Raw genomic sequence first — 24,412 nt, forward strand, 5'->3', positions numbered from 1 at the left:
TGGGCCAGGGGGAGGCTTTTTTCAAAATCAGTAAAACTTTATTCTATTTCCATTCTTTGCCATTAACAGAAAAAATTGGAGAAAGCAATGTTTGTTTTACAAAGATAATGCATCTCCCAGAGAAGAAAACCCTAAATTGAGAATAGAGGTAACATGAGAAAAAATAAACAAAGAAAAAAAAACCCAAAACAAAACCAACCAAAAAAAAAAAAAACAACCCCAAAACACAACCCCCCCCCCAAAACAAAACAAAAAACCACAGTACTGCCCTCTATTCAAAGAAAGTAACTCCTGATCTTTTTTGGTTAAAGTAATACTTAGACCAATCATTCAGTTTTCTTGCTTGATAAGGTGTGACTGGGGAAATGGAGGGAGGGGGCAGGGGGAGGGCGGGGAAAAAGCACACAGACATCAACTATTTCACCTTGATGAAAGTCTCAATACAGCTATGGAAAGCCTAAGTATTTATTCTTTTACAGTACACTGGGTGCTGGCTGCAAAAAAAAAAAAAAGGAGGAAAAAAAAAAGTATTCACTTCAGGCACAACTTCTTTCTTCTTAAATTTAAATCAGAAAAAGAAACTGGGTTTAGAAGCTGCAGTGTTCTAAGCAGCAGCAATTTGTGCATTGTTTTAAATATATTTAAATTACCACACTGATGGCACACCTCAGCCTTATGAAATTCTGCACTGCATGCGTTTCAGAACACTACAAAAAGAAGTCTACTCCAGAAAGAGAGGTTCACCGAGTTCTAGCAACTTTGCTGGCTACAGGACTCAAGTTAAATGAAATACGAAAACACTGTAAATTTGGCCATCAACTGAAGTTCTTTTAATGTTCATACAGGTTTTATATAAAGTTGAACTTATTCCACCCTCATATGGTCCTCAATTTGAGCGGACTTGAGCTGACATGAGCCTTCCACTTGGAAGGAAAGACAACACAATTGAGCACTAAGGCATAGTAATACCTTGGCCAAAACAACAAAAGATAAAAGCCTAGAGAACTGTAGTGCAGAATTCCATAAGGTCTACCAGAGTAGAGCTGTCTATAATGTTTACTCACATAGGCAATGTAGATTCGCAGTTACCAGTTGCGTTAAATGCACCATTCAAAACAAGCTTCTAAAATGTGATACTATAAGGCGCCACCTTTAAGTTCTCCAGAATGCAACTGTGAAGAATTTTAAAATGGTTTCATAAATTTATTTTAAACATAACATGAGAAGGTGTTAAAACCGGTGTAATAGCTTCTTAGAATTTGGAGGAAGGGATGAACAGGGAGATACTCGGTACCCTTCACCAGCCCCCACCACTCAGTTGTACATCAGGTACGGGTTCTGTGGATCAGTCTATAACACCAGCTTGACGGATCTTTCTCTCTGCACCAAATCCCTGCAAGGAAAACAAAAGAAACTTTTAGCTCTAGCACCATGGTTTAAACTGTTTTGTTCCAGCGTCACCACGTTTCTCATTAGCCAGACAGAGAGGCAGTAATAAAACAGGTTCTGTGGGCTGCTCTTTACAGTCCCAGATACTCTGGATTCCAGATACTTTACTACTGCTTAGCAAGTGGTGGCAGAACCTGATGTGAAACCCAAGTTTAGGAAGAAGTATTTCACTTGCTATCTCTGAGAAGGGAAGCAGGAGGTTTATAAAAGAAAAAACAATAGACAGCCATTACTGGCTAGGACCCAAGCAGCAACTGGCTGTTTCTATACTGTGTGCACAGGTTACTGACACAGGGTACAGCACCCCTGACTTACCACCAAAACAACCTCATCTCCCACAGCTGGTGCCTAAGTCACTAAGGCATGAAAGCAGAGCCCACATTCCAAAGAGTTCAGGCTTCCAACAGGAGAAAGCAATGCTCCATTATCCAAGTTAAAACAGAGTGCAGCTGTTCTGCAAGCCAGCCCATTTTCATCTCTCCTACCTTTGAGTTATCCGGTCCCCTGGGCTGACGAAGAACTGTGAGGCGAGGAGCATTGGCGTCGTCCAGATTAATGCTCTTTAAACGGTTCACGAGTCTGTCGGGGCGCGGGGCGGCCACGGCCTTCGCACCTTCGCTGTAAGGGGCAACCACACAGAGCGCTGATGGCCTTCCAGGGATGGTCTAAGCTGCCCAGCTTACAGTCACCATCCCCATTAACCCACTAGCACAACCTGCCCTGTGTGGAAGCAGACCTCCAGGACAGCACAACAAACATCCACCTCAAAACCAGGACTTTAACCACAGGACTGTGAACTAGCAGTAGCTCAAGTAGCAGACTCAAGAGGGCCTTTTTTAGTGAGCAGAGGCTGTGTTTACTCTCACACACACAAGAATTATTTCCTACATTTCTGTTCCCTTTAACTGCGACAGTAAACAGCTTGTGAGTTGCCAGTACATAATGGCATAGAATTGATGAGAGAAAATAGTATTAGCTTCCTCTTGCTGTAGAAGTGCTATCTCAAGCTTAAGCAAAATGCAAATTGTGCAGTTCTCTCCAACAAGTGTAAGAAGTTCAAAATCAAACAACCCTCTGCATCTCCCTTAACAAAAATGCATGCAAGAGTGCCTAACAACACTGCTTTTCTGTTTAAAAATGAAAGTTGCTCTTGAGGAAACAGATGGAAATGCTATGTTGTATTACCCCAGACAAGCCAGCAACTACATAGCATACCGTCAGTTTTTCATTCACTAATTTCAACGCAGAAGGCAGCACCCAAGCTCCTGTGCTGCACTGGGCACTACAGGTCCTGGCCATTTTCAGGCCAGTGGTTTTCACTAGAGCAGCTGAGCTCAGTTTAGGAGCAGCTTGTGCTCGTCTGCAGTTATGCAGAGGGCATGCCAGATGATATAATTTCCATACTAGATCCTCACCAGACACGCCAGACGTTACAGGCACTGCATTTTCCTGTGCGCTGATTCAGGATTACAGAGAACTCCACTTCATCCCCAGCCTGCAGCTCCACACCATCCTGAACTTCTTTGACGTGGAAGAAGAGCTTCTTGCTGTCACCCACTTCGTAGTTAATGAAACCAAACTGAAAACCAACACATCACAAGTTTATTTCTTCCCTCTTGATCTAAACAGATACAATGACTTAAATCACTCTTGCAGTTTAAGTACTTCTAGGAAAAAACCCTCTGAAGTGCCTAACAGAAGTGTGAAAGCAATTTCTCCACTGAACAGAACATTCTGTTCTGTAGAGACACTCTTCTTGGGGTTGTAAAGTCACATTTAAACCCTAAAGCATACAGAACAAGTTCTGAAAGCACTGCTGTGTGCCCTAAGACTCCACCTTCAAAACTACACAGTAAAACTGACCCGGCTCTTTAGTCTCTGGTAAGAGATCAGTTATTTCCTTTCACCTTTCTACTTCTGTATGAACTGCCAAAACTCACCTAGCCTCTCCGTAAGTGACTAGAGCTTAGCACTGCAGAGTAACTGTGAAGACAGAGCTTTCACAGCACTTGATTTTCTAACCATTCTGAGATGCAATTAACTAGTTCTTACCTGCCCTATGCCAACTCAAGCAACTATTTCCTATTAACAGGCATCTTGTCCTCAGCAGGGGGCACTCACCTGATCTTTCACGCATTCCACTGTGGCTCTGCGGAACGGTGTGATGTTAACAGCCATTGTCTGCCCATTCTGACCAAGGACACAGAGCTGAAACTTAACTGTCTCTCCCTTTTGCAGACAGTCACCTTTGTTTGCCATTCCAACAATTCCAAAAGGGTAGACCTCTCCTTTCATCTCACCTAGAGGGTAAAACACAAGGCAGAACTGAGCAGCCTGCTTTCCGGCCTGTCACAATTTATTTCCAGTATTAAAAATGCTACTTTCACTGTCAGCTTAGTAGTATGACTACAGTCCCCACAGTGTGAATATAATCCTCAACACCTATTTCCAGTTGATTAAACTTCTATGCTTCCTGTGTATCTGTGAAAGGAACACTTATAATTTAAAAGCAAATAATCTTACCATCCTCCATGACCTCAATCATGCCCTGGTATTCAGTTTGTGTGGGATCTACACTCCTCAAAGGACGAATTACTTTACCAGAGTAAACAGTTGGATCAGCTTCTTCAGTGATACCATTCACTGAGGAGAAAGAGAGGAAGAACAGGATGTTCTAGTTATACTTTATTTTAAAAATAATTAAGTGATTCAGATTGGCCAGAAGCCAACAGCTTGCATTGTGAGATACGTGAGGTGGTGTACACTACCACCCAGTACAACCAGAGCAGCTTTAACCCAGCAGTAAGTAATGATAGCTTTCCTGATCAAGGCCACACTGACAGTGCAAGAGTGGAAGCAGAAAAACACCAGCTTCTCATTGAAATCTTTTACTTCTCTTCCACTGCATTCCTATTTCCTGTTCACTGTAATGATTTAGTAATTTTTAAGCGTGCATTTTTTGTTCCCAAGTCCTTAATACACCCATCTGCACGCTTCCTATGAAGTACAGCAAAATTAGTACAGTTACTAATTAGGCTGCTTCTGCCACTAGGACCGTCCTTGTTGCCCTCCAACTGAGGACAGAAAAAAGGTCCAGAGTCACTAATGTCTACAGGACTGTTGGTCTGCACTTGTTTACTTTCTAGAAACACAGGCAGGAGTTTCCAGGAAGCCAGAGCCCACCACATTAAACATCATCATCTTGGGTCTAAGCCCCAGTTGTAAACAGATTATTAATGAACTTTAGCCATCAGTACCTGCCAAGAAAATACCAGGTAAAGTCTTACCTGCATGTGTTTTGTTCACCTTTTCTGCACTAACTTTGTTTCCTTTGCCTTTTGACAAGCTGTATTCAACAGTGTCTCCAAGTTCCAGGCTATCAATATCACCACAGTATTCACTACAGGAACAGAATTAGGTACAATTTTCTTTCAGTTACATGAGAACAGTGATGTTCATCCAACGTTTATGTAAGTTGATCAGAAACTATTTAACTAGTATTTAGCACCTCACATTTTCAAGGAAGTGAAGCATTTTAGCTATACAATACTACCACGCTTCCTGACCAGAGGGATTCAGAGGCACAGAACACCAAGATTGTTGACTGTCAGAGAAGCCTGAATCAGTCCAACAGAGGTAAGTGGAACTTAAGACACCTAAGCATGTGTGTGCACATGTGATGTCCAAAGGGGTTTTAACAGTCAACACTACAAACTCCACACCCTTGAACAAATCAAACAACCCTCACACATACAAACATAATAAAATTCACCTGTAGTGGAAAAAGATCTCCTTATCATGATTAGCTGTTTCAATAAATCCAAAGTTATCTTTCAGGGCTGCCACATATCCCAAAAGCCTCTTAGAGCTGTAGTTGCGTCCTAGCATTCTGACAGAAACAGCTGTTTGCAGACCAGTTCTCTTCACTTCACAAACACAGAACTCAACCTGTTGAAGAGATGCATATCAATACTAGACAGAAAAAACCCAAAACAAACTACAACAAAAGCCTTGGACAAAAACAACAACAAAAAGGTTTTCAAAGCTGTGTAGCTCTAATCAATACCTAGGCTCTCCAGGAAACTAATTTGCTAGCCACTGTTCTCCCAAGAACATCTCTCAGTCATTTACTACATTCCAAAGAGTAGCAGTCACACCAGTGGAATATGCAAGGCAAATCAGCCCCTAGAACCCAGCTTTTTAAGCCTTCTAGATGGGGGTCTCTGATTTGCCTCCTTTCACTACTTCTCACCAGTGGTCCACACTGAGCATGCACCCAGCTTTGCTCACTTGTTTCAGACTTTCAAGAACAGTAATTAGTGCTGTCTTCATAGCATGGCTTCTGAATACTGACAAAATATTCCCCAATAGTATACTTAGTTATATTGCCTTATCTCCTATCTGGGGATTAGTAGATCCTTCCACATCCTTGGCCTGGTAAGGAATGGTCAGTTTTACTCCACAGTCATCATAAACAATTATTCCATCCTCAGCTTCCTAAAAACAAAACCAAACAAACAAAAGCCCCATCAGAATGCAGCAGTGTCTGATTTGTAAAAGCAAACAAGTTAACCACACCACAATTCCAGCACTGCTCATTTGAGCCACAATGGTTTTTACTGTAACTGCTCAGTCACTGTTGAAAAACACAGTAGTATCAACTAAATAAGCAGCTTTACCTAACACTAGACAGCACTTCTGAAGGAAGGAAAGTCTTTGCACTATTTCTATTAAGTATTTACTGGAAGTTCAAGTATTCTGGCATTATTTAAAACATCATGACAAAACAATCAAGTGTCTCCTCCAGGCCTAGAAATTTCCTTTTAACCAATTCTATCTAGCATTATATGCAGCAGGAGATAGAAAGGAATTTCCTATCAGGTTCCTGGGAAGTATCCTCAATAACATGATCATTACCAATACTTTTGTTATCTTCTTTGACACAAGTTAGTTTTCACTGACTGCTGTCAATAGTTGTTCAATGTAGTTCAAATCATACAGGATGAACAGTGCTTCAAATAGCTGAATGACAGATTTTAAGGAACACAGGTACTTCACAAGCAGAGGAGAGCAACATTACCTTCTCTTTGCCTTTATTTGGGCTAGCAGCTTTGGCTGGAGTGGCTTCTTTGTCTATAGTGCCTACAAAACGGTGATCTGATTGAGTGTGGAAAGAAACTGTGCCTTTTGGAAGTTTCTTAATCCTTATGGCATGATTTCTTTGTGCAGACAACATATCCTGAAAACCAAGATCAATCAGGTTTTAGATTTTACAGAGCTTCTGTTCAGTCTGTCTAAAACTCACGTAAAAATATTCATTTCACTTACAGGAACGACTGTAAACTCTACTTCATCAGAAATATGGAGTTGATTTCCATCCATAATTTCACTGAAGTGAAAGAACATGCGAGCATCCCGGTCCACACATTTGATGAAGCCAAAGCCATCTCTCATTGCTGCTATCACACCCTAAGGAAAGCCAAGTGGACAATTACAGCTTTACATCAAGTACACATTTTCTGGGGACACAAGGCCTGAACCCTATGAACACACTTCCTACATTATGCAAGTGCAGTGGTCAATCTGGAAAGCAAACAAGTCATACTTGTCTCACCTGCCAACTTAAATTTCTTATGATGAGTGAAAAGGGAAAGACATTTAAGCCACCAACAAAAAGAACTACAGTTAAAGAACCTGAGGTTACTACTACCCAGAGAATGCAGTCTTGAAAGGGGGAACTTTACCAATGCATGCAGCAACCCATACAAGTGTAACAAAGGTACACAGAAGAACCTGTGTAAACAGGAAATAGAATCAGAGGGAAAAGGGAACTTGAAGAGAAAAATCATCAGATTTTCAGATACTAATGAAGACATTACAAGGCTTTCTTACAAAGGAGTTTAAAACAAGACTTGATGACTGTATTATGGTAAGCAAGTTACATAACCACACCAGAGGCACTGAGCAAGACAGAATTCATGAACATACTCAGTTCAGCCTAGTTGCTACAGAACCTTTAGCAAGTCTCAAGGAAAGGCTGACAGGATTTGAAAACTATGCAGATACTTCCCCACCTCTATAGCTGCTTTTCCTGAGCTTGTGAAAGCTAACCTGTCTAGAAGCAGCCAGTACTTGTCACCTCAGTGACAGCTCCATTCAGGCAGGCACACACACCTAGCCAGAGAAGAAATACCAGAAGGCTAGAGGATTTAGAATGCCAAAATCTGAGAGGCTGAAGTCAAGGTTCAATAGTTTCTTTGAAGCACAGTGTCCCTAATTCACAGCATACTGATGTGATAGCACTAACTGGACTCCAACTGAAAGGAAGGCAAGCTTACAGTCTACTTGCAATAGAACTAACATCCCAAACTACAGGAAGGAAACATTAATATTGATCAGCACATCCACCTTAGTCCTTGTAATCCACAAGTTTTTTGTGTGGGACAGAGCACAGCTGTTCACTATCCTTCTGCTGGACCCTCAGACAGAGACTGGTCAAAAAAACAGGACATCCAAAAGCTGCACACAGTACCTCTTTTGATACTTAAGACTCTTCACTACCTGAACCACAGCAGCCCCAGGACCTTCCACTGTTGCTAAGGAACATGAGTTGTTGCCTATTTAGACTCAAGCATACGAATTTTTAAACTAATAGTTTGTAAGTGCATAACCAGCTAGCAATCCACTCCAAGCAGCCTAACTAAGGCCTAACTCTCTAATATTAATTTAATTTACTCAGTAGCTTATTAAAGGATGGACAGCATTCATTCTGAATTGTACACCATTTAAACAATTCAAGTGTTCATCTGAGGACTGGATTCCAGAAAAGGCAACAGAATACACTAGTGATTTTTGCATGAGGTTACCATTTAAGACAAAACTCCCATGGTCTACTTTCCATTTCCCCTCAAGATTAAAAACTTTTGAAAAGACAGATACTTGCCATTTCCCTAGTTTCATTAGTAAACTGGAAAGTGTTGGGGAGAACCTCGATATTGGTGGCTCGTTCCAGTTTGTCACGCCTGTCTGTCGAAATATTGAATCGAACGTGGTCGCTTTCCAGCAAGGTCACCTTGGATTTTGTATCTTTGTCCCCAAATGGAAGTTCTTTAGGAATCACAAAGTCAACTTTGATGCGGCCAGGTAACGGATCACTCTAGCAGAGAGGAAACCCAAGAGAAAAAGTTAAGTTTGCCTCCAAGACTGAGCAAAACTGCAAGATCTGCAGAAATTAGGATGCTAGCAGAAGCAAGGCTGACAGCAAGTGCCTGCTGGACTCAGACCATGTTTTATTTCCACCACTCCTCATGCTGTAATTAACTGCTCATACCCAAATGCTAGGGGTTTTCTTTCTTGGTTGGATTTTCTTAAGCACCAAGCACATATTGCCAAAGATATGAAAACTATTTCAAGAACTCAGTTTAGAAGCATACTTACAACACTTCTAAAAGGCAGTATCTGTCTTGTTGATTAAAACACAAGAAGACCACCCCCCAAAACTCCCCCAAACAACAACAGAGACTCACTTGAGGTTTTAAGGGAAGGGCTCAGGTATAGTTTCCTCAAAACCAAACATTAAAGGTCAATTTATCACTCTGTCAAAACCCTCATGATTGTTACAACATGCAGGAAGCCATGAATCAGGCTAATTCTAGGAAGTATGTTCTCCCCATGCTTTTGTTTTAAAGATACATTCTAAACCCACAAAATTCAAGTAGTATTTGAAAGATTAAAGGGAAAAAACCCAACATATTCCCCTACTTCTTGCTGTTCATAACCTTTAGAAAAATTGCACACTGTGACTGCTATCAATGGTTGTGACAGGCTAAGTTTGAGCTTTTGCTCCTTGACCAGACAACACTTCTGCAGCAGTGTTACAGGGGAACACTTCTGTTGTTTGACTGCAATTCTGTACAATCAATACAACATTTAACATAGGCCTAATGAAATATTGAAATTCACCTGATTTTTACTGGGTGCTTTTGGAATTACTTTGGTTACAGTTCCTTCAAAATGTTCAATGCTGATATCTTCAAAAATGACAGTTCCTTGAGGCAGCAGTCTAACATCTGTTGCAACTTCTTTACCCTAAAAGCACAAAACCAGCCACACAGACAGAGAAAAGGTAAAGTAACAGACATTTCCCAAAGAACCTCCTCCCCCCTCCTTTGCACAAGTTGAGATAACAAGACAGCTGCCCAGTTATGCCCTAGGACCTTGTCTTCAGTTTTTACTGGATTTCGTCTTACATTTCTGTCTTTGATTGTAAACTCCACATCATCACCAGGCTGTAAGGCTTCTAGGTCACCTTTAAATTCACTATAGTGAAAGAATATCTCCTTCACGACATCACCCCTCTCAATAAATCCAAAGGCTTCCTAAGAACAAAACAGAGTGTTAAATAAATTGTCCATTCTCTTAACATGACAAAAATCTTACATCTTTTATCAAACAAGGAAAGACCATGACATATCAGTATAGCAAACTTATGAGTGCACACAGCTAACAGACTACCACAAGGAATACACAGATGGAAATAAATGAGACTTCCTCTGTTAAGAAGAGTATTAGTACCAAAGATGAGTCGTTCAAAACATTTCACCCAGTTTACACCCACAGCTCCAAACTGTTAATAGCTTTTAATGCCCTGATTACTTACATCACTTTTTAGAACAGCATTTGATTTTTCAAATGAAACTTTAGAGCTAAAGCATCACTTACTTTCATGGCACAGACTACTCCTTGACAGCGGGCTTGTTTCTTTTTTAATAGCATAATGTTACGAGCACTTACAGCACCAGTACTAGAGGAAAAAAAAAAATACACAGAGCAAACCTGAACAACTCAAAACTGGAGCAAAAGATCATATTTCATAGTCATTTCAGTTCTTGGAACAGGCATGAATTCTGCCTGACTACAAAAACAAAAGGGTGAAGAATGAAAAGCAATCCCAACTTACTGTTTATTTGTATCAATTACAAAGTTTATTTTATCTCCTGTTTCCAGCTGTACATTTCCTTCAACATCCTCTGGGGTGTATGTCAGGTAAAATACTTCCTGTAAATTAACAATGACTAGTATTACTCTATTTGTAGAATAACTGTTTCTAAGAATGACAGTTTAATAGCAGATACTGTTATGAAACAAAAGAAATTAATTTAGCAAGGAAATAAAAGTGTTCAAACACGGCACTCAAACATTCATTGTCCATTGTCATTGTGCTGTTGCTACAGCAACCAAACTTGAAAGGTTTTATGAAACCTTTGGTTGGAAGGGACCTCAGAGATCATCTACTCCAACCACCCTGCCATGGGCAGAGATGCCTCAACTAGATTCAGCTGCTCAAGGCCTCATCCAACCTGGCCTTGAACACCCCCAGGGAGGAGGCATCACTACTGTTTGTATGTGGCCACCTTTAAACGTCTGTTTCTAAGCCTTGTAACTTCAAGATATGGATACATGGGCATTCAGAGCTTTAATGAAGCTGGGTTATGTAAAGAGAGAAACAACTACTTGTCTCTAGATGAAGCTTTCCATAGATAAAAGCAAGGAAGCTGTCAAATTAACATTTCTGCTTGTGTTAATTACCAAAGCATGCTTATTTTTGGCCCAAACCTGCAGTTCTTAGCGATTATCTATTGTCCACATTAAATTGCACCTAAATTGCTGATAGACCACAGTGATGGACTAGTGAAGAGTTCAAGTAAAATAGGCAAGCTTTACCCCATTACGTTCGTAGCATACACTCCCTGTTGGACTCTGACCCGGGGCAGCTGGAGATTTACTCTCTAAATTGTGAGGAACAGCGCACACAACCTACCAGTCAAAAAACAAGAAATCCATTGCTAGTCATTTTAGGAGCAGCATTGTTCAATACAAAACCAATTTCAGTAGCCTCTACTACACACTCAGGGACGTGCTTGTGGTGTAATTCAACAGGGAAAGCCACACTGCAAAGACTCAATCTTACAGAAGACTCTTAGAAGTCTTTGGAACTAAGGAAGAGCTTACGCTGGACCTCTCAATTTTTACCAGGACAACAAAAATACATTACATTGCTGCAGAACTGTATGCAAGTAATATGCATGCTTAATGAATGTAGCTTCTGTACTGAAGCAAAGGATGGAAGTTATGTACATAAGGAAAACAGGCACTAACTTGTCCATTTATTCGTTCTTCAGGTAATATTTCCGGTTTTATCTTGACCAATTTAATAGCAATGGGTTTTCCAGTTCGGCGATCAGAAGACACTTCAAACTCAACATCATCTACAAGACAAACATGACAATGGCATCAAGAGTTTGGTTGGGGTGGGTGGGTGGGTTTTTTAAAAATCTCTAAATGGTTACATTTAATAACTCACTGCTTTAGCCAAAGACAGCAAAGTAAAACTCATGTGACTGTCACCGAGGAAGGACACTGTAAATATTTCTCTGGTTATTCTGCTTGCTCACTCTGTTGTTAATGAACTATTCTGTGGTAATGGTTTGCCCCTCAACTCCCTCCCTCTGCCCTGCCACTGAACAGTTTGGAAACTTCACTGCCACATTAATTAGCAGCCTCCCCATTATGAAAGACTGACCTTCTTCAAACTAATTCTAATTAAAAAAAAAAAAATACTGAGTAGGTGAGGTGTATTTCTTCCACTTACTTCCACCTCAGTTACACAAGCTTGACCTAACACCACACCTTCTCCAGGTGGCCACAACTGCACTGATTTGAGCTGTACAGAGCAGAAGCACTGTAAAGGTCTCTCATAGGGAGCAGCAGATAGATTAAATTGTCTCTTTAACCCACTAGAAGCAACAGCAAGCATCTGTTCATGCCAGAAAAGGGTGTTCTATGCAAGTGAAAGAAACTGATCTACACTCAACCAAGCAGCCCTGAAAGTTGCCTAATTACCTCCTACTTTGAGCTCCTGTAAGTTGCCATTGTACTGTGAGCAGTGGAAGAAGAGCCTCGCCTGCCGCTCAGAGCACTGAATGAATCCGTAGGAGGTCAGCAGCTTCTCGATGACCCCTGTCTCGCGCAGTGCTGCTGAAGTACCATTGGGGTACCCATTGTGTCCATTGTTGTGGAGCAGGTTTGGATCAAAGCTCATCTGTTTAACAGAAAGTTGCAAGGAGAAAAGAAGAGACACACAAAACACACTACTTAGAAATAAGCTTCCATGCCCACAGAGTAACAAATACAAAGAGCTTGTGGAAGTTACTGAAAGCAACACATTTTACCTGTTTTTACGATAAAGACCAAAATATTTGGGCTTTGGTAAAACTACTATCCTTGAAATGTAGCCAGCCAACGTGTTTATAAAACAGGCCAGAAATACTACACCAAAATAAAACTCGCTTAGATCAAAACTGACTAAATCCAAACAAACTCCCTACTTCATGCCAGGGCCTGAAAATACCCAAGGTATCTGTTCTTAAACTGGTAGCCAGGAAAATGCAATAGTTATGAACCAACAGGTCAGGTTCAAAGTCCTGCAGAACATGACCTCCAGCAAAGACCCCTGGAGAGCTCTAGTTCATCCTCCTCCAAGGCCTCCTGACAACAAGGGACAAAGGCTGCCATACCTTTGTCTAGCTGAGTCTTGAAAAATCTCCAATGGTAGAGGTTCTATTGCCTTTCTGCATTAACTGCTGCAGTGCTGTGCTGCTCTCCTGGCAAAGTTTTTCCCTCATGTCCAGCCTGAACTACTCAGGGGGCAAAAGCCACAGGAGCTCCATCCTATGTGGATTATGTTTAGGGGGCACATTAAAAAAAAAAAAGTACTATGCAAAGCTGCTAAGAATTACAGACTAGTTCCTGTAAACATCACTCCAACATATGAACCATCACCTTTTGATAAACCCCTAGGACATTCCATACACAAGATGCCCTTGTGGGAAGGCAATAGCTTAAATATTTGATTTTAGGTCACCCCAGAGTTTGAAATACTTCTAAAAAATAAATTGGTCTTGCAAGTAGGGTGATTGGGGGAAGGGAAAGCAAGAGATTAGTGTACCTTCTCCCAGGAGAGTAATTGGCAAGGCCATTAACCCAATCTGAAAGCTCAAATGAGTGTGACAAATGCTTTGTGAGTCACGAAATGGCTACTTCACATCCCTCATACTACATAAGCACATAAACACACACTCACCACTACCAGAGACATTGAGTAATAAGCTAAAGGAAATAACTACTAAAGGTACAGTAGATACAGAAAAATGACAAAAATCTGCCTAGAAGTGAAGTTCAGAGGAGCACATTTTATGCCTAGAAAACCACCTATCACTGCATGGTACCATTTGAACAGTTTTGAGTTCAAAGGAGTATTGGTAGTACAGCACAAAACTCATCAATAAGCCTGTCATCCAAAGCCTGACAATTTAAGTTCAAAGGTACACTTCTGAGAGTGGTACTGAAACTTGCTGTAGAGGGAAAGATACACTACAATAGCAGCAGTCTCTCCAGATGTTTGTTTTATCCCTACACCCCCTCAAACATCATGTTGCCACAGCATCAAGAAAATAGAAAAAGCAAATACAATGTCCACTTATAGCTATCATCAGGAACACTGTCACAAAACTGTCCTTTCAGAAACTTGTAGTAATGGGCTACAAATTATGAGTGCACAAACAAGACTTGCTTGCAGCTACAACATCATGGTCCAATTCTAAACCACAATGACTACCTGGCTGTGCCATCCACTGCCAACAGTTCATTCCTAACAGCTGACCTGTCAGTTTACAAGAACTATGAACCCCACCAACACAAGTACACAAAGGAAGAAAAAGAACCCTGTGCATCAAGATTTAAAGATGACTGAACAGAGATCATTTGGAAAAAAGCCAAACAAACCCAAAGAACCCACTACACGTTAACACCAACCCCCCAGGGGTATAAGTACTGTTAAATAGAACCATACTGCAGGTACTACAACTTCGTCAAAGTGATACTAAACTAACATAACAGCAAGTATCTGAAAAAGCCCACACTAAAAATTGGTGTTGACAACTTCTCTCCTACTTAGCCTAGAAATATGTATGCAACTCTTTCCAGAGCACATGCACCAACCTCGCAGTGATATTCAAATATTGCACTTTCAGTAGTATTGGCCGATTCTTCTGTTTCAGCACAAGTTTCTAAGGATGAAGACTGCTATTGTTAAGAGGAAAAGGAAAAAAAAAAATGAAAGAGAAGGAGAGAATGAAAAAAGACAGCAAGAAAACTATCAAGCTAATAGAGGATGCACGTGCTGCTGCCCTGGGCAGTTTCAATACAGCACTGGAGAAAACAAAGACGACTAGCAGCGTTGGGACGTGCTCTTCTGAAGCTGTTGAGTAGGCACAAACTTCTTGTTTCAGATCAAGCCTTGTATCTTCAGTGTAAGTTTCCTCTTCTTTGGTCTTGAGTTGTTACAATGTGGTAGATTCTTTTCCCGATCTGAACTTGAAGCAGCAGTTTCAGGTGGTAAATTCTGTTCTGTTCCACTTCATACTAAAGATAGGAAAAAAAACACACTAAGTATCTCTTTAGAAGAAATTACACATCAGTTTGATCCTATAAAACACTGCTTTGCAGACACAGTTGGCATCTCTTCCAATAAACTCTACCTCCAAGCCAGCAAGAGGGTATTTCCAATTTTAAACTCTTTAGATGTGGTTACACATTCCAGGGAAGGTATCACTTTGCACAGTTAAAAAAGCAGTTTTATTTTGAACAGCAGCATCATCATTTAATGCAAGCCTTAGTCTTCCTATCAAAAATACCTTCATATGGATGCAGTTTTCTAATTTAATTAGTAAGTGCTTCAACAGACCATTAAAGTAGCAATAGGATATGGAAGTGAGGGAGAATTAGAATTTCCTGGTAAATTTTGTTCTGAAAGTTAAGTCAGGAACCAGCAATACCTGAAGCACCTACAGCCCTATACAAAAATAGACAAACTTCCCAATTCCATGCACAAATGCTCTGCATCTGCCTGTTCTGCACACACCATACTCACCCCCTGCACAAAACACACACAAAAATCTGCAGAGACATTCTCCAGACCTATTAAAGCAGTGTTTGAGAAGTGTTGATTACATATGGATCATATCTGTGTAGATAACAGAGAACTTCTCAGCAATACTAACTGGACAATAATCCTCACTGAAGTTTTGCAGTATCACTGTTTTCATGGGAAAGTGGCTCAGGCAAACTGAAACCTTACAGAAACAACATTTTTTGAGAAGAAATAAAATCAGGTTTTGATTTGAGTTTGCTGCTTAGTAGTAGATACTGAAAAAAAAGGTGGAGGAGGTATCTGTGCAAAAGCTGCCAAGAAGTACCACAGCTATGGCTCTATAGATAAACTACCATGACATGCAGTAACCTAGAAGTATGAACCATCACAGCACAACTCTTTTAAGTAGCTCCACAAGTCCCACAGCAAGTGAGCAAAAATATGGGCAAAGTCCATTCCTTCACTGCAGCAGGAAAGTGAATTTCCCAAGTTACACTGAGCTTTGAATTCTCTTTAGTGAAGAGCCAACTTCAGCGACTGAAACACGAAGGCAGACTGTTAACTGAGTGGAAATGCTGACTGCTGTCAGCCATTACAAATGAACTCTAAACCCTAAAAGCACATGGTGGCTGTGTGCGAACTCATCGCTCAGTTGTCACAAAAGTTTGTATTTCAATGGCCTGTCCTACAGATAAGCATCTTCCTTTAGTCACAGCTCTGAAAAACTTTTGGCTGAACCAAGTTTTCTTGTCAGACCACTGGACATATAAAAATGAGACTGAAGTGGATGAGGGCAGCACAAACCAGTACCTGTTGTGAAAGGTTTGCAGTGTAAGATTCAATTACATAAAAAGTATAAATCAGAAGATGCAAAGCTACTGCAAAAATAACATGATCACCAGGCTTCTCACATACCTGCATATTACATTTAGGCAATTGCTACTACAACATCTTCTAGGACAGTAGTATTTTCTGAGCAGCATTTCAGATCTCAAATGAGTATCCCCCAACAAAGCTCAGAAGGAATGAAGCAGGTATATTCTGTATCACAGGAACTTAGAACTTATTTATGTACTTCTCTCAGCTAATTATGCTAACATTATTAAGGCTCTACTGAAGCTGTAGCTTTTACTGTGTTATGTCTCTGATTTGTCTGGGCATAGAATATGCAACATTTTTATAGAATAATCAAAACATCTTTTCTGCCCAAAGCTGACAAACGCTGATTTTGTTAAGTAATGGAATAAGGTACAAGCTAGTCTCTTAAAACCAAGTTCAATTCAATAACAAGATTGGTTTACTACACTGAAGTTATTAAAACAAACAAAGCTGTCAAGCAAACATAACTTGATAGGGGAAAAAAGTAAAATCTTGTGTCTGTCTGTCTTTAATTCCTTACTTTACTTCAGCTACTATAAATACTCTTCCAAATGGTAAACACCCTAAGCAGCTGCCCAGCCTCCAAGTCACACTGGATTCTGCATTTGTGTATTTACAGCTGAAAGGATTAATGCAAAGACAGGGAAGAAACTGTACACATGTTCTTGAAGTCTTTCTGGTGCGGATTTTGCTAAATGACAGTAAGTCACAAAGCTGTTCACAACTAGAAAACATCTATACAGCCTAACAGCAGCAACCCCCACATTAAAAATCTCTTGGACTGCATTTTCCTCACAAAATGAGGTAAGTGCAAGAATACACATTTTACTGGACTGGAACATACGCTTGTAGAAGCAGACACCTCTTAGATGACTACACATGTAATTAAGTTTTGTCACTTCAGTTTATATGCACAAGGCAGCTATCAGATACCTGAAGAAGCTATTCCCTATCTTTTCAGGTGAACATTGGAAAGCAGTAGTAAATACTAACTCTAGATCATCACAACCAATACATGATGGGTACCAAAGCTACCGAAGTCACTAGGTTAGTGAAGTCACTTTCACGTTGAAAAATACATCCATAGGGGAAACTGAAAAAAAGTTAAAAAGACCTTTCAAGTACATCTGTCAGCTAGAATGAGTGAGGGGAACAAAAAAACGAAAACAATTAAACAAAAAGCCCATTTTCCTTAGTGGGTAGGCCGTTGGGGAAGAGCCCTGTGCTTGTTATTAACCCAGACAACAGAAAATCGGACCCAGACCGAGGCACACTCCTCGAAGGCCTTCAGGAGGGGCCTAGGCCCGGCGAGCTCCGAGGCCCGGCGCGGCGCTCCCGATGGCCCTGTTCACTGCGCTGCAGCAAGATGGTGGCCGCGGAGCAGAGTGGCGGGCCCGGCCGAGGGGCGGTGCCAGGCGCCCCAGCCAGCAGCGCGCCGAGCAGGGGCTGCCGTGTGCGGGAGGCGCCGGCCGCGGCCTGCGCTATGACAGCGCAAAGGCCGAACAAGGCCGCGCCGGCCGCCCTAACTGCTCGGCCCAGGGGGAAGGGCAGGCGTGGCAGAGGGAGTGGTCGCCCCACCGCCCTCCCTGCACACAAAGGGGGGCGATGGCGGCCGCTCCCCCGCACACAAAGGGATGGGGGCCCTGTAGCTGCGCCGGGTGGGGCTGGCGCGCAGCACGCCGGGAGCCGCGGTCCACCGCTGTTCCTACACGGCGGCCGCGCAGGCCCAGCCCCAAGAGTCCCAGCGTCGGGTCCCCGCCCGCGGCCTGCCGGGGTCCGTAGTTCCCTGGGCGACCACCGCGGCCGGCCCAGCGCCTATCAGCCTGCAGGCCCCAACAAGCCCCGCAGCCCGTGGAGGCGCGTAGCGCGCCGGGAAAGCGAGTTCCAGCCAGGCCTGGCCCCGCCCACGCGGGCGGGCAGTTAACTCCAACCCCCAGGAGCCCCGGCAGCGGGGCGTCTGCCCGCAGGACGCCGGGAAGCGTAGTGCGCACGCCGCCACGGCCCAGCGACCCATGGCCACCAGTATTCTATCCCCAGAAGTGGCGGTCTACTGAACAGGCGTATGTCGTCCCCGCCACCGGCCACTGCAATCCGCACAGCCGAGGTTCCAGGAACCCCTACCCCGCCGAGGCAGCTACGATAAGACATACATAGGAGGCGGGTCTGGAGGTGTCCTCTACTCCTTTCGCCGACTCTGAGGGCCTCCAGTATCCTCTCACTTGCGCCAGCAGCGCTTGGACAGCGACGGGAACGGTCAAAGCCCGCCGCGATCGTACTCACCCCAACAGCTCAGCGCCCCCGCTCCAGCGCCGCCATGAGCAGCACGGCACAGCACGTAGGAATAAATCCCGGCCTCTCGCGAGAGCGCCGGGGCGGGGCCGCGCCTGCGCACAAAGGGCCCCGGTAGGGGCGCGTTGCGCATGCGCGCATGCCGATCACGTGCGCAAGCACAGAGGCGGTGCGCGCACACACCCATTCAACCCTCCCCCCACGCGCACCCGCGGCGGCTCGTCCCCGCCCTCAAGATGAGATGGCGGCCGCGGGGCAGGCAGGGCCTGTGGAAAGGATGCACCGAGCTCAAGGCACAGCGCAAGACCCTTCCCGTCTGGTGCTAGCGCGGGCAGCGGCATGCTCGGTCCCGAGGCTCCAGGTCGGTTTTCAACGCGAGCGCGCCAAGTCCTTCCGAATATGTACGTCGGCTCATAAGGATCCTATGGACACGCAGGCCCAGAACAGTACCTTAGCAAATGACTGTATTTAAAAGTCCTCTGATAATTATGATTTGCTATTAATTAATAACAAATTAATGAGTGAAAACAGCTGCTGTGTAGTTTCCTTTTTTTTTTTTTTTTTTCAGGCTTCAATTCGAGGAATGTTAACCAACACTAGGATGCTGAAGGCAGAAATGCATCCTCAGAGGCATTTCAGATGATGGTAACTCTTTTGAGAGATGAGGCAGCCTTACTGGTTAGCGAGGGGGTGTGAAAGGCTTGGGTACATCCCCCGGATCTAGGAAACAGAATACACTTGAGAAAATACTCCCCACTTTTTTTTTTTATTATTCCCTCTTAAACAATTTTTAGTAGAAAATCAATTTAATACAAGAATGCTCCTGTACAGAAATCCTTTATATTTACCAAACAATCCTGATGGGTATTCCAAACAGTTGCATCAAAATGTCTTTCATTAAGCACAGGAATGTAAACCATCTTCTGCATCTATCAAAACTGTCACTTGGGGAAAAAATGGCATAAAACTTTAATATTGAAAATAAGATGGTTACTGTTCTTGGAGATTGTTCTCTGATCACAGGTAAGAAGCACATAAATATTTATATAAAAATGTCATTTAAAATACCACAATATTGCTAAATTACTAAGACCTGCAACTCTCAACTTCACTCAATACAGGATTCTCCATTAACTACATAACATCTGTCACTAGATTTGCCTGTGATGTAATACTAAAAACCTGGTTGTATGGTTGGTTTTGGTTTAGTTCTGAGGCAGACCTCACCTCGCTTCCCAAAGTCCAAATTAGTGGGAGGTCAAAGACCTCTAATCTGAAGGCACTGTGTTCTGAGCAGGGTTTGAATGCACTGCCTTCAGACCAGTGCTAGTCAGCATCCACAAACCTTGGAGCACTAGTAAAGCTAGAACAGCTCTACCATAAAAAAGAATTAGATATGCAATGTCCTTCAAAAACACCCAGGTGTCAGAATGGGTGATCCACTCTTGATTTCCACTCCTAACTCAAGGTGAATTATGCTCCTTGTATGAGTTACTACTTGAAGTGATCTTCTGGCTATCTGCTGTTCTCTCATGGAAGCAGCTGTCCAAGTAACAATGTCAAGCCAGCCAAATACTGAGAATTAGCTCTTCAGAGCAAAACAAAAGCTCCATGTGCCTTCTCTGTGCAGGCAGACAAAATGTGTACCTACCATTTACAAAGCAATTTTTCAATAAGCTCTTGACTGTTCTATCAAATAAAACAATCGGGACCTGTATTATGGTTTCTAGCTAATAACAAGGTGGATTTAAGTGTCATCTGCACAGTTGGAATTACTAACTGAACCTCATAAATAAAACCCACAAATGGGAGAGGAAATAAACTATCACAAGGGAGTACATATCAAATACTTCATTGTTAAGCGTACGCTGCAATTACTGAGACAGAGCAGCAATGCAAAGCCTTTGCCATCCACAGTATGCAACTTCAGAAAAACACAGAGCAAACAGCCCACAGAAAGATAAACATACAAGGAAACACCTCGAAAAACAAAACAGAACCCATCCTTGTAGGGTAGTTTCATAATAGTCTCTGAAGCCAAGATTTGGAGATAAGGTTATTTTGTGACCTAAGCTTCACAGTCAGGCAGGTCTTCTCTCCCCACTTCAAAAGCCTCTTTGCTGATTGACAGCAGTTCACGCAGCTCTTTGTTTTCAAGCTGCAAAATCAATATTTTTGCTGAAACAGAAACGAACTAATTCACAATTAAAGGACTACAATAGAAATGAGCTGAATCACAATTAAAGGACAATAAACTTTAAACGGTCCCACTCCTTCACAGATAATTGAAACATCAATTCTGTCATGTAGGCCCTAATACAGTGCTGGCAAGAGCAGAATCACATCATTTAAAGCTCATCTTTTGCTTCTGGCTTCATATATACATTTTATATATATATATAAAAAAATACCAAAACCTCAAAACTAAATAGATTATGTTCTGCATTTTCTGACACCATGTCCAAATTTTTGGTTGTTGAATCCTTGATACACAAACAAACACAGAAAGTCCAGAGTAAGTCTGGAGACTTGATCTATTCTTAGCAGTTGTCTCTGTTCTTACCTCCAACTGAGCTAGTTTCTCCTGAACTTTAAAGAACTGATCATCATCAACATGAACAGCTTTCCTCATCACCTCTCCCATCTCACATATTCTGTCTATTTGACTTTCAATTTCCTGGAAGACATAAAAATAACATATTCAGGATCTTCAGGCAAAAGCAGCAGTAATCATTTATCCCTTTCTTGATTTTGGTTTTAATCTTTTCCTCTCAAGCATTTGCAATCGTTTTTAAGATGTGTAACATTTAAAGATGAATACATGTACTTTACTGTCCTTTATCATGAATCATCAATGAAAACAGTCAATAGAAATCACATCAGTCAGCAAGGTAAGGCACTCTTACTAAGATGGAAATAATTTCAAGAGTGGTAAGGACTGGGACAAAAAATTCAGGTTCTTGCAAATATTACTATGGAGCAGATTTCATATTGCATTGTTAGAAAAACCCAATGGGACTGCTAAGAATGCCAAATATTAAGCAAAAGAGATTTCAAGACTAAGTAACAGTGTGAAGTAAACATCCCCAAGTCAGAAGGAAGCCAAACTAAAATAACTAAGACTAGAGCCTTCTGAGGCACTTTTTTACAGAACTGTCTAGATACAGCCCTAACCCTTTTGAAAACACACTCTGTTAGAACTCTGAAGTGCACCTAGTGCATAAAGAGCCAGCCTTCACCTCGGCCATGAATGGGTTATGCTTTTCAGTCTCCTCTCATGACTGTTACAACCTGAGTGCTGCAAAAGGAATAGAGGAAAAAAATAACCAGCAAAGAGACAAGAGTATGTTAAAACAGATTTTGGAGCAGAGATATTCCATGAATGGAAACAAATGTTGCATGAAAGCAAGCTAGAGATAGGGAACAAAAATTTTTTGCCCTCTTCTGTCCCCACCCCATCTTACCAAAGAATTAGCCTGATGAATTTTCAAGACTGGTTCTGTATTTTCACTTTTTCTCCCTTGCAAAAGCTGTAACATTTGCTTTCTGTATTTGCTCATGATAAGTTCTAATGCGTCCTGGTGCTCCTCCAGTGAGATCCACAGCTCTGCAAAACACAGTATGTCGTTGCCACAAAATGCAAGCCGTTTTTCACAGTGCTGACAGCAGAAGCTGTAGCCGAGGTAGAGAGTACTGTCAGCTCGCTTGATTCCTGCTATCCCTCTGACCCCCTCGCCAGAGCAGTCGGCGGCCCAAGCCCCTCTCCCATCCTGACACTGGCAGTCGCTTTCACACCAAGGCATCCATGCCTCTCACAGAAAGCAAAACAGAGGCACTTCCCAGTCCCCTCGACAAGGCCACTCCCGTCTGAAGCACCAAGAGCGCTGCTCCCCAGGACCCTGCCCGACACAGCAACTGGGCCCTCGGGACATCACCCTCCACCTCCAGCACGCCCCACACCAGTTCCCATCCCGCGAGTTCCTCCAGCGCACTCAGCACAGCTCTCCGCGGCCGCCGGCTCCCCGCCATGACACGCTACCCCTGCACCCCTCCATCAGCGCCACGGGGTCCCGCAGCACGCCGCCCCCGCTCCGCCGCCCGGGCAGCCTTACCCCTGTTCTCCTGCTGCAGGTCGCGGATCTGCGTGTTCTCCTGGGACAGGAGCACGGGCGGCCGCAGCCGGGATGGGTCTGTCCGCTCCGCCGCGGTGCCCTGGCCCTGCAGAAACACGGCTGTCAGTTTGGCCGCCCCGTCCGCTCACTCGCCCGCCGCCCGCTCGCCCCCTGCCCGCTCTCACCTTCTCGGCCCACGCCGCGCCTGCCTCTCTCATGGCGGCGACGCGCTGGTGCAGGACGGCGGACTGGTCGATGAGCGACTCGGCGGCGGTGTCATGTTCCTTCAGCCGCTCCAGCAGCGTCTTCGCGTCCGTAAGAATCTTCTCGATGGTGCAGGTCATGGCGAGCGCTGAGGCGAGCGGCGCCCCTCACCTCCGCCGCGGCCCCATGCTCGGCGGCGCGCGCCCCTCCTCGCCGCCGCCGCCTCGCGCGCGGACAGCCGCGAGCCCGCGGCATCGGGAACGCCTACCGCGCGCGCCCCCGCCGCTTCCGGCGCTCGAGTGGCGCGCGGTGGGCAGGAGCCCCCTGGCGGCGTGAAGGTGCCACCGCCTCTTGCGAGAGCGCGCGCAGCCCCTACGCTCGGCCTTGCCGGTGCCCGTGGGTAGCGGCGTTATGAAGCCACCCGCAGCAGAGGAATGCCCTCGGCTTTTAAGGCTATCCCAGGAGACCCCCTGCGAGAACTCTCACCGGCAGGGATGTCCCCGGTCGTCCACAGAACGGTTCCGAGTGCTTCACGACGCGGTTTTCCCGGAGGAAGCCCCGATGAAAGGCTGGTTCAGAGAAAGGCTGCGGTACCCTGCGCTGTTTGCAGAAGGGCGCGTACCCTTGACCCGAGGCGGGTCTGGTTATCTTTTTAAATGCTCCCTTCAACAGTGTGTGATAAATTCCGGGCTGAGGTCTGTTGAGCTGTCATCTTATCTAATATTCTTGTTTGTCCCTTTTAACAGTAAACATCCTCTACTCGAGTTAAAAAAACAAGCTCTGTAATGCTGACTTGCTGCTTTGATATGTATTTGCTAACTTAAGCTACTGTTAGTGATCTGTGATGTCCTTGATTCTTTGGTTAACTTTGTGCCACTAAGCTTCTTTATTCAGTATTACGGACTTTGTCAGTAATGTTTTCAACAACTGTTTTAACGGGACTGCCTTTGACTGGGGGCCTCGTTCAAGTTTAAATCCTAATTCAGATGGACACATATGAAAAACCTTGGACACTTTATCAGATGATTTTCTTTATGAGCCCGGAGATGATAAAGCCTAGTGCAGAAGTGCTGAATAAAATAATGTCATATAAGCAACAATATCAAAGCACACCTACAACCCAGACGAGAACAGAGTAAGCAGCTGCATTTGGAGTATTTAATCAGAATTAATTAGTAAACTATGAAATCTATTTTGCAAAATGGGGAAACAATGCTGCTTCACAGTAATCTGTGTGGAACGTCTGGACCACACTTTAGAGCATGTTTTACCCTCTGGTCCTTCCTTATTTTTCTTCTGACTTGAGAATACTAAAAGTTAAACCAACACATTATTAGAATTCCTTTTTCATAATACTTGATCCATGAACATCTGGAAAACTGACAAAAGTTACTGTTTATCATTCTGATTATGGAATAAGTTGGCAAAAGGTTGCCCTGTACTATGAGAGATAGGACAGCCCCAAGTTGTAGCAATGCTTGTTTCCCCT

The 24,412-nt window shown here is 43.3% G+C and overlaps 2 protein-coding genes across 3 annotated transcripts; both read right to left on the reverse strand.

Annotated features, from left to right (window-relative positions):
• Positions 1-214: 214 nt before the first annotated feature.
• CSDE1 (cold shock domain containing E1) lies at positions 215-18,703 on the reverse strand. 2 transcript variants are annotated; one of them, XM_009896079.2, is made up of 20 exons: positions 18,599-18,703; positions 14,509-14,931; positions 12,352-12,550; positions 11,608-11,717; positions 11,173-11,265; positions 10,409-10,506; positions 10,171-10,252; positions 9,699-9,827; positions 9,412-9,537; positions 8,393-8,605; positions 6,778-6,918; positions 6,530-6,688; positions 5,839-5,946; positions 5,222-5,397; positions 4,737-4,849; positions 3,973-4,092; positions 3,571-3,749; positions 2,865-3,028; positions 1,935-2,067; positions 215-1,393 (listed from the first exon to the last, which is right to left on the reverse strand). In XM_009896079.2, exons 3-20 carry the CDS (start codon positions 12,548-12,550, stop codon positions 1,346-1,348), a joined length of 2,391 nt encoding a protein of 796 aa, XP_009894381.1. In that variant the 5' UTR covers positions 14,509-14,931; positions 18,599-18,703; the 3' UTR covers positions 215-1,345. The 2 variants fall into 2 exon arrangements, with proteins under 2 accessions (XP_009894381.1, XP_054032298.1); XM_054176323.1 differs by lacking the exon at positions 11,173-11,265.
• Positions 18,704-19,311: 608 nt separating this feature from the next.
• Positions 19,312-23,186, reverse strand: SIKE1 (suppressor of IKBKE 1). Its single transcript, XM_054176521.1, is given in 5 exon segments — positions 19,312-20,765; positions 21,171-21,284; positions 22,072-22,214; positions 22,720-22,829; positions 22,831-23,186. Coding segments are annotated over 5 exon segments (690 nt in total). The 5' UTR covers positions 23,064-23,186; the 3' UTR covers positions 19,312-20,675.
• Between the last annotated feature and the right edge of the window lie 1,226 nt (positions 23,187-24,412).

This window comes from Dryobates pubescens, chromosome 35, assembly GCF_014839835.1.
Source record: "Dryobates pubescens isolate bDryPub1 chromosome 35, bDryPub1.pri, whole genome shotgun sequence".
NCBI classification, from domain to species: domain Eukaryota; kingdom Metazoa; phylum Chordata; class Aves; order Piciformes; family Picidae; genus Dryobates; species Dryobates pubescens.

Excerpts from the sequence above, each read along its gene's own strand:
- CSDE1 (XM_009896079.2), bottom strand. The coding sequence starts at position 12,550 with ATGAGCTTTGATCCAAACCTGCTCCACAACAATGGACACAATGGGTAC. Across the intron at positions 10,507-11,172 it reads TATGCTACGAACGTAATGGG|GAAGTATTTTACCTGACATA; the intron begins GTAAAGCTTGCC and ends GTTAATTTACAG. Across the intron at positions 1,394-1,934 it reads GGGGACCGGATAACTCAAAG|GGATTTGGTGCAGAGAGAAA; the intron begins GTAGGAGAGATG and ends TTTTCCTTGCAG.